This window comes from Tamandua tetradactyla, chromosome 2, assembly GCF_023851605.1.
Source record: "Tamandua tetradactyla isolate mTamTet1 chromosome 2, mTamTet1.pri, whole genome shotgun sequence".
Classification (NCBI taxonomy): Eukaryota; Metazoa; Chordata; class Mammalia; order Pilosa; family Myrmecophagidae; genus Tamandua; species Tamandua tetradactyla.
In genome coordinates this window covers 131,812,018-131,824,912 of record NC_135328.1, presented here as the reverse complement: position 1 = coordinate 131,824,912, position 12,895 = coordinate 131,812,018, and the positions used below count along the sequence as shown (strand labels likewise).

Here is a 12,895-nt window from a genome sequence, read left to right as displayed (position 1 = left end):
TATGCAGGTGCAGAGGCTGCAGGGTAGGCAAGGGCGGACGGCCAGGGAGCAGGTGCGGCCTCCCGGGGCCTCCTACGGTCTCACAGGGCTTGTGGGGCCTCACTGGGCTTCTGGGGCCTCTGGGGCATCCCACGGCCTCACAGGGCCTCCCGGAGTCAACAGGGTCGCGGACAAACAACTCCTTGCGTGTCTTAAATGAACTGTATGGATGTGAGTTCATCTCAATAAGACTGCCTTAAAAAGATGGTCAACGCTTAACCTACAGAGAGAGCGGCTACTAGGGTTGTCTGTGAGACTTCGGGGAGCACGGAAATGGGAGCACATGTACCACACCAAACGCTGAGGTGGATGTGGGGATGGGGGACCTTTGGGCACCCTACACGTGACTGGGAGAAAACCTGAAAGATAGGGCACAGGGTGCAACACAGTGGACCCAAGCAGAAGGGGGGTTATAGGAAGGTTGTATGTACTTTCTATATGATTTTTCTGTAAACCTATAACTTCCCTAATTAAAAAAAAAGCTCCTTCCTGTCTGAGAAAACGAAAGTGCTGAAAAGGCAGGATGGCGCTCTCAGAGGAGGGTCTTTCGGTCCTGTGAGGCCACCAGGTGACACCACGCAAAGGGGGAAAGGTGGCTCCAGTTTTTACCTCTCCCACCATTAATTCTCCACAAAGATTCCAGAAAGCTGGCTCTCAAGAAGAAACGCAGAAGCCCTAACAGCGGGAGTTAAAAAAAAAATCTGCACCGTCACCACTTCCGGCTCGCATGGACCCCAAACGCCAAAATGGAGACCGACGAACGTGGGGCCTCTGCCCCCCAAGAACGCACAGGACTAGGCGCGCACACCGGAAACCAGTGCTCCCTGGCGCTGCCCGGGGCTTCTACTCTGAGGCCCGGCAGCAGTCGTTCGGTTCCATGGTTCGTCCCGCCCCCGCGCGAAAAAGCCCTACATCCGGGACAAGAAGCTGGCGGCGCCGCGCACTTCCTGCGACACCTTCCTTCCGCTCCCGTGTGGCCCGTCCCGGCTCTCGGTACGGCAGCGCCACCTGGTGCCCAGACTGCCGCCACCTGCGCAGAGCAAGCACCCCGCTCTTGGAACTTTCCAGAGAGCGCCACCCGGTGGGCGGGGCTCAGGGCTCCAAGCAGCCGCGAGTACCCGAGGCCTCCTTGGTCGCCCGCCAGGGACGCCTCCGCAGTCCCGGAGCCCAGGCCGCCGCGTTCGGGTCCGGGGACCTGGCGGCCTTTGTTCGCTCGCGGGCCCAGGCCGCAGGGCCGGGGGAGGGGCAGCTGGCCCCGCAAGTCCCCGGCTGGATGGAGGCCTGGTTTGCATGACCAGTTTCATTTAAACAACCGGCGGGGAAAGACCGGCTTTTCTGGGGCTCCTGGGCCCGTCAGCTGCAGGGCGAGGGGCCCCAGTGGTCCCCGAGGTGCCGACCGTGGCCGCCTTGGCCTTGGAGTTTCCGTTAGTCTTGCAGGCCGCGTGTTCTCTGGAGGTGCTGAGCCCCGGTCCACCTGGGTAAGGGGCCCAGGGAGCTGGCCCTGAGCTGCAAAGGGGCCCCTCCAGATGGTGGCCAGGGTGGGCCTGTAGAGGTCCACCGCGCCCACCGAGCGCCCTTTAGCTGTAGGCTCAGCCCTGCAGCACCCGCATCCCACCTCACTGCTCACCATAGCAGAGGCCTAAATGCGGTGTTGGCCTCATGCCCAGCGGAAGGGCCGCCATCCCCTCCTGTAGCTGGAGTTTGTCCTGAACCCACGCGGTTGGCGGCCCCTGCGCTGGTACACTGCTCTGCCGCAAACCTGATCCAAGTGCCTCTGACCGACAGGTTCAAGTGGAAGGTTTGTGAGGGCCGCTGGGGCAACCCATCAGGGGGATCCTGAGAGTGGCGGGGAGGAAACGGGGCAGAGCTCCGGGGCAGAGCTCTGGGGCAGAGCGCGTGTTCACCACTGGCGACGTCGGGGCCTGGCCCGCGGGGCGGATCATCATGGCGAGCCCCTTGACCTCCTGTGTCGGGCCCCGTGCCCGGGCCCTGCTTGGGGTCAGAGGCCCGACTCGGCTGCATGGCGAGCTCTGGCTTCGAGAGGCCAGTCTCCCTCACTGTGTGTGGGTGAGCCCAGGTCCCTGGACTCCCCGTCTTTACTGGCAAATAAAGACCTTTTAGTACTTGCCTGCTGCATGAGGAACCGCGGTCACGAGCTTGGTGTCCGTTGACTACAATGAATGCATTAGCGCGGAGACCTGAGGAATTTAATCCGGGTACTCTCAAGGTTGTCAGGTGTCTCCTCGCGGTTTCACAGATTCTCACTCTAGCTGCCCCCAGCAGCCTCGGTGCTGTCTGGCTGTTACCGTCCCACTGGTATTCCCGAGTGTCCTCGGTGCTGTCCAGCTGTTACCGCCCCAGTGATTGCTGCTCTTCCGCTTACTGCTTTTGGAATTATGTGAGGATTTACTTTTGTGAATTGTTTTGTGATTTTTGATTGTTGGATGTTGTTATATGATTTTATATTCTCCCTCTCATTTTTTTAAATAACTAATATTATTTTTCTTCACTAAAACTTTAATTTTTTTCTCCTCTCTCCCAACCAGATGAGTGTCCATCCAAAAATAAAAAGATCAAGTAAGTCTGTTCTGAAACCATGGTATTACCCTGAAGAGTCTGAGTACCTTATATCTAAGTGCTGATTAACCATGTCATCCAAGGAAAAAGGTGGACTTCTGTACTTCATTTCAGACCAAGCCCGCAGTGTATTCAGTTGGGGGGTGGTGTGTGAGGTAAGACACAAGTGCTCATTAGCAGTGCTGCCAGCTGTATTTGGGGAGCATTATTAAATAACCCTATTTTGTTGACTAAAAGTAATTAGTAATTTATGACATTTACTTATTTATTATGGCTAATTAACCTTATCATTTGTCTTGGTAATTTTGTCTGTAAGTCTTATGTGAAATGATGATGCAGTTTATATTCATCCAAGGTTTCGTGGGGTTTGATGCAGTAATTAGATTAGAACTGCAGTGTCAGACATGCTTTCAAAAATATGCTGTTATTTATTAGTTACTTTTGGGATTGTTTTCTAATTTTTTTCCCCTTTTGTGTCCTAAGAACATAGTACATAAGTGGAAGTGTAATTAAAATCCTTGGAAAGAAGCATTTTTTTCCAAGGAGAAGTGAAATAAAAATTGATTCAGCAAGTCTGCAAAATATTTGTAGTAGTTGTCTTAAATTGTACCGAGTTTTTCATCTTCTACAATCAATGGACTTGTCACTACATGTCATTTTAGCTTAACAATACTGATACTCACATTTTCACTCAGTATTGAACCTATTTTTCTATTCTTTGTACCCTGGCAATATATAATTTTTTTTGTCAATCCCTGGCAACTGAACCTCTTGTAGCCTTAATACTGTCTTTTTATAGCTCTTGAGTTATGGTTCTCAGACTCTCTAGTCCTTTTCCTTGTTACTTTAAAATCACATTCAAACTGCCCATCATTTATGATAAGCTAATTCTTGGGAAGTAAGTTTGAATTAATTATTCTGTTGTACTAATTTTTGTCACTGTTCTCCCTGATGGTGAGCTAAATCTATTTTTGTGTTGTTAGAATGATCACATGCCTTGTTTGAGATCAATTTAAATAGAAGACACACATTGCACATGTTCCAATGAAAACTGATATAATTCGATATATTGATGAATTAAAATAACTTTTATACAAAAAATAACTTTAAAGTGAGAGTGTCGATGTAGTTCAGACATTGTTTTGCAGTAAAGCACATTTCAAGCCTTGACATTTCATATAGCTATAATGTCTTGATGTTTGATAATACAGATGTAGCCATTGTGTCAACCACAGTCTTAAATGTGCCTGCACACCAGATAAAATTTAATCCCATTAAGCAAACTTTGTTAAACATTTTGCACCATGTATAATGTCTCTCCAACTACAATTTCTATTGCATAAAATTCTACATATATGAGTTTTTATATTTATTATTTTTCAGAAGTGTAAGAATTTAGGGTACTGTATTTGTAAAAATATGAGGAAATCTTCTTGAGGATAATTTTTTAAATTATGACAAAGGCATGGAGTCTTGGGAAGAGACAAAGAGGCAGATATTTTCAAAACATAACCTTGGAAAAAAAGGGAGTTGAGGCAAAGTAAACCAAATGAAAGGGACTGAGAGGTGGGAAGGCAGGAGCTGCAGGGTGATAGCAGTGCTCTGCTGTGCTGGCCTGTGCACTGGGATTAAGTTCTCTTGAACATTACAAAATGCATTGGGGAGGGCTGGTAGAACACCTCGCAGCATACTGGCATTTTCTCCTGTTTTCTTAAGCTAGTAAGGCAACTGAACCATAAAATTAAAAAGCCTTTACCATTTGGTAGGGATCCAAGAAATGTAAAATGCTCCTTACAATTCAGTTTCCAAAAAAAAAAAAAACCACATTTGTGAGCATCTTAATAAAATGGGTGGGGTAAGGGAATTCTGGAAAGTTTATAGGAAAAAGGGATACTAGGTATTGAACAATATCCGTTATCACTATTTTAAAATTAAATGGCATTTGTTGTTCTCTTGAATGATCTGTCTTTATTTAACTGTCACTTATAACTCAGATCTCCTAATCCTAGTTTACCTATAAGATCTTAAATATTTAATCCCTGATTTCTCTTAGAATAACAGATTTTGAGAATATAACTGTCACACTGATAATTAACATTAAATGAAGCAATAAACTTAAAACAACCCCAATACAGATTGATTATTATAATAACCATGCCTATAGAACATATGTGTAAAAAATTTGAATTTATTTTATTTGAAACAAGTAAAATATACATGCATCAAAATAAATTGTCTTCCCCTCTTCTGTAGTTATGATTAATTATGATTGTTCCTTCAGCTAGAACCCAGGAAAGACATGTGGCACAGACCTGCAGCCAATCTACCAGGTGTAACAGAGCTGTAGGCCATCCAGGGCCTTAAAGTAGCATGAGCAAAAAATAAACATATGTGAATCTAAGTCACAAATATTTGGAATTTGTTACTGAAGCAAAAGTTAATCAATGAAGAAGGTTCAGTATCAAGATATGTACCACTATCATATTATATCAATAGATAAGATAATAAAAACTTGTAGTTATATCTAATAGAAGTCCAAAAACCATTTAGTGAAATTCCATGCTTATTCATAATGAAAGCTCTTTTGAAAAGCATAATTTAGAAGACCAGTTCCTTACACATATTAAAAGTGTTTCTTTCAAACCAATGACAATTTTTATCTTATATGCTATCTTATTTAAGGATAAAATACTAGTCAATTCCTTTAAAACAGGAATAAAGTGATGAATCCTGCTCTTAGCAATTTTACATGGAAATGTCCTGGAAATTCTAGACAGTATAATAGAAATGAATGGAGGACAGAATATTACTTGCAGAAGATATGCTGGTTTACCTGGAGAGGCAGAATGGGTTACTGAAGACTTGGTATGATGCCATTTTGGGGTCCATTCCCTGAAAGAATGGTGTTCTGTTTTATGGAATGCAGTATAGCTTTGAATGTGGTTCCAGAAGTTAAGGGGTGAAAGTTGAAGTGGTTCCTCTTTTTCACCCACTTGCAGAATTCCTGCATCCCATCCCCAGAACACTGCACTCTCCTGATTTGTGTCTCATCAGGGGCACACCATTAGTTCATTGAATAGAAAGGATAATTCCAACTAGCAATTTGGAGTTCCACTTCAAAATAGCTACTGAGCCAATAGGAAAAAAAAATTTTTAATTAAATGTGTCTGGAGTGATTAATCCCAATTACCAAGAAGAAAGTGAATTGCTGTGGCACAATGGGAGCAAAAAGGACTACACCTGGAACCCAGGAAATTCCCTGGGGCCCTCTTAGCACTTATGCCCAATAGTAAAGGTCAATGGAAAGTTACAGCAACCAAAAAGCAGAACAGTTAAGGATTCACACCCTTCAGGAGTATTTTGGGTCACTCCACCAAGTAAAGAACCCAGAGCTGATGTTTTGTCTTGGGATGTGCTGGTTTGAAACTGTTACATACACCCAGAAAAGCCATGTTCTTCAAATCCATTTTCATGGGTGCAGACCTATTTTGGGCAGGAACTTTTGGTTAGGTTATTTCCATGGTGATGTGACACACTTGTTTCAAGGTGGGTCTTTCCTTAATTGGAGTCCTTGAAGAGATATTGAGAGAGAGAATGAAAGCACCCCAGGAGAAACCAGAAAGACCCACAGAGAGCAGAGAGATGAAACCAAGTGAGAGAAGCTAAGACAGAAATGCCCTGGGAGAAACAAGGAAGAATCCACAAGAGAAAAAAAGAAAATGCTAATGGAGCCTAGAGAGATGAAACCAAGTGAAGGACACACAGAGAAAAATGCCCCAGAGAAGCCAGAAGAAATGCTCCCACAGGACACAGAGACCTCAGAGTAGTGCCCCCAGAGGAGCAAGCAAGTACCCACAGAATCTCAGAAGACCACTGAGATCAGCAGCTGAAAGCAATACAACCCAGGAGTGAAGGACCAGCAGATGCCAGCCACGTGCCTTCCCATGGACAGAGGAACCCTGGATGCCATTGGCCTTTCTTCAGAGTCAAGGTATCTTTCTCCGGATGGCTTAATTTTCATGGCCTTAGAACTGTAAATTTGAAACCTACTAAATCCCCTGTGTAAAAGCCAGTCCATTCCTGGTATATTGCATTCTGGTAGTTTTAGCAAACAAACATGGGACAAGGGAAGTATAGAATGGGTAGTAAGGAGGGAAGCTCTAGATAATATCTATGGCTTTTTGATGAATTACAGAAATGATAACTGCAATGACTTTGCATATTTTCTCTCTGCTTATTGTACTCAAAGCTTTACTTGTAGACCCTAAACATTTTATCCTGAAGTTAATTTTATTTTTAAGCTGTTGGAAATTAACTTTATTATTTAGTCTTTATGCAAGAATACTCAGCAAGACTGTAACTGCATTTGAGGAGCTTTTACTGTAGCCTGCACAATAGCTGTTGGGATGATTCTCAATTTTGAGTAAAATTTGGGAACTTCTTTACTTAAAGTATAGATAACTGTATCTGTTTAGGTAGAAATATCAAATTATTTTGTTGCTTTACTGGAATTCAAATGTGTTAGGTTACATGTTGAATTAAGTGGCCGAAGGGGTGAAATGTGCTTGTCATCAATGTATTGCCTCTCAACTTGTTCCTTTTCCTTGTTTGTTTTTTGTAAATGGCTTTGGGACATTTAAATAGCTTTCCCCCTTTGTCAACTGGAAGTAAGCTTTGTCAGCAGAACTACAGGAAGAGAAGGCTTTCCTTCCTGGTTCCAGCATATACCTTTGGCAGGCTCACACTACCTATGGCCTTTCCTGCCCCAATTTCTTGCAGAGAAGGTGGCTTCTGCAGGGTATGGCTTATACAGTGCCCAGATCCTCCAGTGAGGGGAGCTTCTCCACTGTGCTCAGCTTCTCCAGCACCCAGCCCCTGCACTGTATAGCAGTTGGCAGCACCCAGTGAACAGGGACTTCCCCAGGAATTGGCACTGGGCACTTTTGTACAGAGTGCCTCCACCTTCTACCACATTCTAGAGGGAGATTTCTGGCATTTCCTGGTGATGTGACTTTACAGTGACTTTTCTGCCATTCAATGAGCTATGCCCATGCCCTCTCATTACTTTTTACTAGCCAATTCCTCGTTATTTGAATACTCAGCAATAGGTAATAATTTTTATATTATACTTTGGCTGTTCATATTTGCTATATAGTTTCTCTCTTGACTGTACCCTGATTAATGCATAGGTCAACAGAAAGTATACCCTGTGAAGAACAGAGAGAGAATTGAACAGAGCTTCAGACACATGTGGACACATGACCATACAAAATATCTGTGATGGGAGTCTTATGTGAAGAGAGAAGTAAGAGGCAAAAAAAAAAAGAAAAAAGAAAAAAAAGCTGACTAAAATCTTCCCAAATCTGATGAAAAACAATGAACACATCCAAGAAACTCAAAGAACTACAAAGAGGAGTAACACGAAGATACACTCTAAAATACACCTTAGTCAACCTGTTGGAAGACAAAGAGAAAATCTTGAATTCAGCAAGAGAGAAATGAGTCATTACCTATAAGGAAAGTGCAATAAGATTAAGAGCTGACCTCTCATCAGAAACAGTAAAGGCCAGAAGACAGTGGATAACATTCAGAGAAAAAAGTCAGCTGAGAATTCTATATCAAGCAAAACTATCCTTCCAAAAATGAAGGTAAAAATAAAGACATTCATAGATAATCAAAGACTCAGAGAATTTGTAGTTAGCTGTCCTACCTTACAAGAAACACTAAAGAAAATCCTTCAGGCTAAAAGGAAATGTTACTAGATGATAACTTGAAATCACATAAAGAAACAAAGAATTCTGGAAAAGGTAATTATGCAGGAAAATGTAAAGTAATACATCAATAAATATTTTTGTCTTTGCTTAAATGATTTAAAAGACAGTTGCATGAAACAGTAATTATGGAACTGTATTTTGGGGGCTTAAAAAATACATGTGATAGCAAAAATGCAGAGGGGGTGAAATGGAACTATATTGGAGCAAAGTTTCTATATTTGCTAGCATCAAGTTAGTGTTAATCTGAAGTGGAGTGCAATAAATCAAGGTGATTAGTGTAATGCCAAGAGCAACCACCAAGAAGACAGCTAAAATAAATATTTAAAAAAGGGAAAACTGATACATTAAAAAATACCTATTTAATGCAAAAGGAGTAGTAAAGGAGGAACAGAGGACAAAAAAGACATGAGACATATAAAAAACAAATATTAAAATAACTGAAATACAACTGTATCGATAATGTAGAGATTTTCAGACTGGATTAAAAAAATAAAAAAGAAGACCCAATCATATAGTGTCTACAAGAGGCACACTTTAAATTCAAAGACACAAATAGGCTGAAAGTTAAAAGAATGGAAAAGATATTCCATATAAGAGTACCATAAGAGAGTCAGAGTGACTATGATAGTATCAGACAAAATAGTCTTTGAGATTAAAAAAATACTTGAGACAAAGAAGGACATTTTATGATGATAAGAGAGTCCATTCTATTCCCAGTGCCTGCCCATGCTAAAAAAAGTCCATTCTATAGGAAACTAGAACAATTATAAATGTACACAGACCCACACACCTAACACACAGCTCTCAAATACATGAAGCAATAATGACAGAATTAGAAACATAAATAATAATGGTTGGTAACTTCAGCTGGATGGAAAATCAGCCAGGATATAAGTCTTACCACCACCAGCCGACTTGGCCTAACTGACATCTTCAGAACACCACTACACAAAAGCAGAGCACATGTTCCTTCCTGAGGACACATGACGTGCTCTCCAGAATAGACCACATGCTGGGATATAAAACACCTCAATATATTTAAAAGGGTTGAAGTCATAAAGTGTGTGCTCTCTGACTGTAACAGATGCTGATTGGAAGTCACCCACAGAAAAGTATTTAGGAAATTGTTTTGTCATAATGGAAGTGTTCTAAAACTGAATTGTTGTGCTGGTTGAATAACTATATAATTTACAAGGAATCATTGAATTGTGTATTTCTCATATAAGGTTTATATGTAAATTATAGCTAAATAAGGCTGTCAAAGATTAATTAAAGGAGCCTCTCTTTCACTATAGAAACAGAAGTATTAACTATTTAGGAGTACTTTCATGAGAAATATTTATAACCTACAGAGCTAAAAAATAAAACTCTAAGACTATTACAAATAGAAATTAAGTAAATAAACTATGCTTCTATGTGTCAAACAAAAATAATATTTCAAGGATGTCAGTAGTTTCCAAATTACTGTATAGTTTCAAAGCAATTCCATTGAAAATCACAATGAAATTTTTGTTTTCCAACTTGACAAAATTATTCTAAAGTTCATCTTGAAGGTGAACTGCCTCCCCAAAATGCACAGAAAATTTTGAAAGGAAAAGAAATAAGTTATACAAGCTGTACTAGATGTTGAACTCTATTTTAAGCTATAATAATTAAAATATCATAATATGGATATAATATAACTGAACAAAATACCCAAGAAATAAAACATTTCATGCTTTAATACATATTAAAAGACCTGTATGAAACAATCTGAAATGGAAAATTCAATAATTTTTGTTGATATAAACAGTTGCATTTGACCCAATATGGTTACTTCTGGGAATCACTTCTATGAAAATAATCCTAAAATGAGATGAGGGAAAAATATTAATTGCAACCTTATTCGTAATTGTAAAAATTTTGAAACAACCTATACCCAAGTGGATGAATATTATGCAGTTATTAAAATGATTGCTACAAATATTATAGAGTTAAAAGGGATAATGCTTATGAATTTCATGTGAAGTGAAATTCTAGAAACAGTATGATTATAAGTACATAAACAAAACACACAAAACCTTATGTAAAAAAATAGGAAATACACAAATATGTTAAGAATAATTTGTATTTCATTGTAGTCTAAGAATTTTTTGTATTTTTTATAACTTGTCATTTAAATGAGCAAGTAATTTTATAATTAAAATCTTTCAACAGATGAAAAATTTAAATTTTCATAATTTATTATTCAGAATTCATAGCAAAGTTTTAAAACTCTACTTTTTAAGAGCCTGGTTGTATTATTCTTAGGGTTTGGTGAAGAAGCCAAGTCCTCAGCCCCTTAATGAGTTTGTCAACTTCAATTATATCTTCTCTTCACCTTCAGGAAACTGTCCTTAAGAATACTAATGGACATTTAACCAGATCTTTAAGATACAATAATTAAAAGTGTGATACTGACATAGGGAAGTACACTAAGTAAAAGACCCAAGAAATATAATCTTTTGAGCCTCTGAATTGGCCATGGTTCTCAAAATTTGGTGTGTGGCAGAAGCACCTGGTTCTGCTCCTGTTTTCATGGAGGCAGCAGGTGGGGCAGCAATTCTCAAGCTTCAGGGTGACTTGAAACCACCCGAGAGCTCATGGTTCTCCCCTGTCTTTGTGTCCTCACATTAGTTACCAAACTCTAAGTCTCGGGCCACTGCTCTGGAGAGGAACTTGGGGCAATATTGAGCCATCTCCCCAGGAGCAGCATGGTAAGTGAGTTGATGTAGTAACATACCTGGTACTGCTCGGTGAGTGCTGGTTCAGCTGCCATTAGGGCAGTGGTCTGTCGCTGCAGAGGAAAGATAGCTAACATTAATTAGGTATTTGTTATGTGCTGCTTTACAGGCATTTTCTCATTTATCCTTCATACCCTCCCAGTAAGGTAGATGGTGCTGTTCCCATTTTACAGATAGGAAAAGGAAAATCCAAGGAGGTTGAGCTCCCCAGGTGTGACTGAAAAGAAAAGGCTTGGAGTTGCACATGCCTCAGATGGGAAGGTGAAGTAATGATTTGCCATATGTGTTGGGATCAGGATCAATGCTGTGCATGGCTCATTCTAGTGCTTTTCAAACTCTTAGGTGTGCAGGAGAATTACTTGGATTTCCAGGGACCTGCCGTAGGATAATATGATTTTGTAGGTCTGGAAGGAGTCTAGGAATCAGCATTTGCAAGAACCCTGGGGGTTCCCAAGGCTGGTGACTCTGCCCTGGGATAACTAGTGGAGGATGGGATGACAAGATCATTAAAGGCTTCAGAATGTAGCTTAGGCCACATGACAGCTAGTCAGTCTCTCAACTGAAACTGGAATAAAAGTCCTGGTTCTTAGGCCACTGCTCCTTCTCATACTGAAGCCTCAGAGCACCTCTGTTTGGCCCTGGGAATGAGCAAGCATCTTTTTTGTTTCCTCTGAGCCCAGAATCAGATCAGTCAAGTTCATTTCTGCTACTTCCCAAAGTAGCAGATGGGGCCTCAGCAAACCTTCTGTAAGGGAAAAGGCCTTGGTTATTTTTGGTTGGGGCTCAGACTAGCAAAGAAGCTGCATACCTCCAATTGCCTGAGAAACCTTCCATGAAGTTTCTGAAGAAAGGAGAGTGACTCCAATAGCTGTAAACCACTTTATTCTGAAAGCTTGCTTTACTTGGAGGGTTATATTTCTTATATGTTCTAGCACTGTTTTCTCAGTGCCTGGTGATCAAACAGCTGTCCCTCTGCATCCCACAGCCAGGTGATTCTAGAGGGTGATTGGAGGAAAGAGCAACAACCTAGAGTTGGAAATAGCAGTTTGCATCTTGTCCTGCAGTGGATCTGAACACACCCCTGGTCCTCTTTGCACTTCACTGTCTTGACTTAAAACACTGAGATAAGATAGTCCTGAACATCAGAGCATGTGAATCAAATTAGATAAGACAGGTAAAGGCCTGTGCCAGCTGTTCAGTGATGCTGGGTATTCACTTAGTATCAGGACTGTTTTCCTAGTCTGATGCTGCCACTTTATCAGTTCCTGGGCCTCAATTTGAAAATAACCGTGTTTCTCCATGAGAAAAATACATGAGAGAAAAATGGCTGTGGGGACAGTGGTGTGAAGTAAGAATTGGCAAAAGTAATAGCAGATAAAGGTTAGTGCCGTCGTGCTGTCTGTTAAGACTGTCTGACATTTTGCAAGGTTTACCATAATGAGATCATTTGACATTTTGGACACTATAATTAACTTTCAATATATCAGACTTCATAGGGAGAAACATAAAGAAATGTAAGTTATACGATCAAGACAATGTCACATTGTTCTTTTGGAATAATGTTTAAATATTTGAAGAAATTCAAATTCTTGATAAGATTTAGCACTTTATTATTTAGTATAGTTTCTTCAACGCAGTCATTGTGTCTCATCTAAGTTTATTCTCCCAGTACTAGAAGTGCTTGTTATAGGACATGTGCTTGGTGAGTATCACTTGAACTGCTGTTTTGCTCTTTCTTGGTAA

At 41.0% G+C, this 12,895-nt stretch overlaps 1 protein-coding gene and 1 long non-coding RNA gene across 3 annotated transcripts in view; one reads left to right on the top strand and one right to left on the bottom strand.

Moving 5' to 3' along the window:
- LOC143673921 (voltage-dependent N-type calcium channel subunit alpha-1B-like) overlaps positions 1-12,895 on the bottom strand; it is a 268,765-nt gene that overhangs the window by 1,710 nt on the left and 254,160 nt on the right. Inside the window, exons 10-11 of one of the 2 annotated variants that reach the window (XM_077149028.1) lie at positions 11,152-11,205; positions 10,128-10,235 (exon numbers count right to left, since the gene is read on the bottom strand). In XM_077149028.1, the coding sequence (XP_077005143.1) occupies positions 11,177-11,205 (29 nt within the window). In that variant the 3' untranslated portion in view covers positions 10,128-10,235; positions 11,152-11,176. Of the gene's footprint in view, positions 1-10,127; positions 10,236-11,151; positions 11,206-12,895 lie in introns of those variants that run through there. The other variant, XM_077149029.1, reaches the window with a different exon arrangement.
- Positions 1,173-8,359, top strand: LOC143662225 (uncharacterized). Its single transcript, XR_013165231.1, has 4 exons — positions 1,173-1,517; positions 2,586-2,771; positions 6,397-6,607; positions 7,806-8,359. It is a non-coding gene; the product is annotated as an uncharacterized LOC143662225 (long non-coding RNA).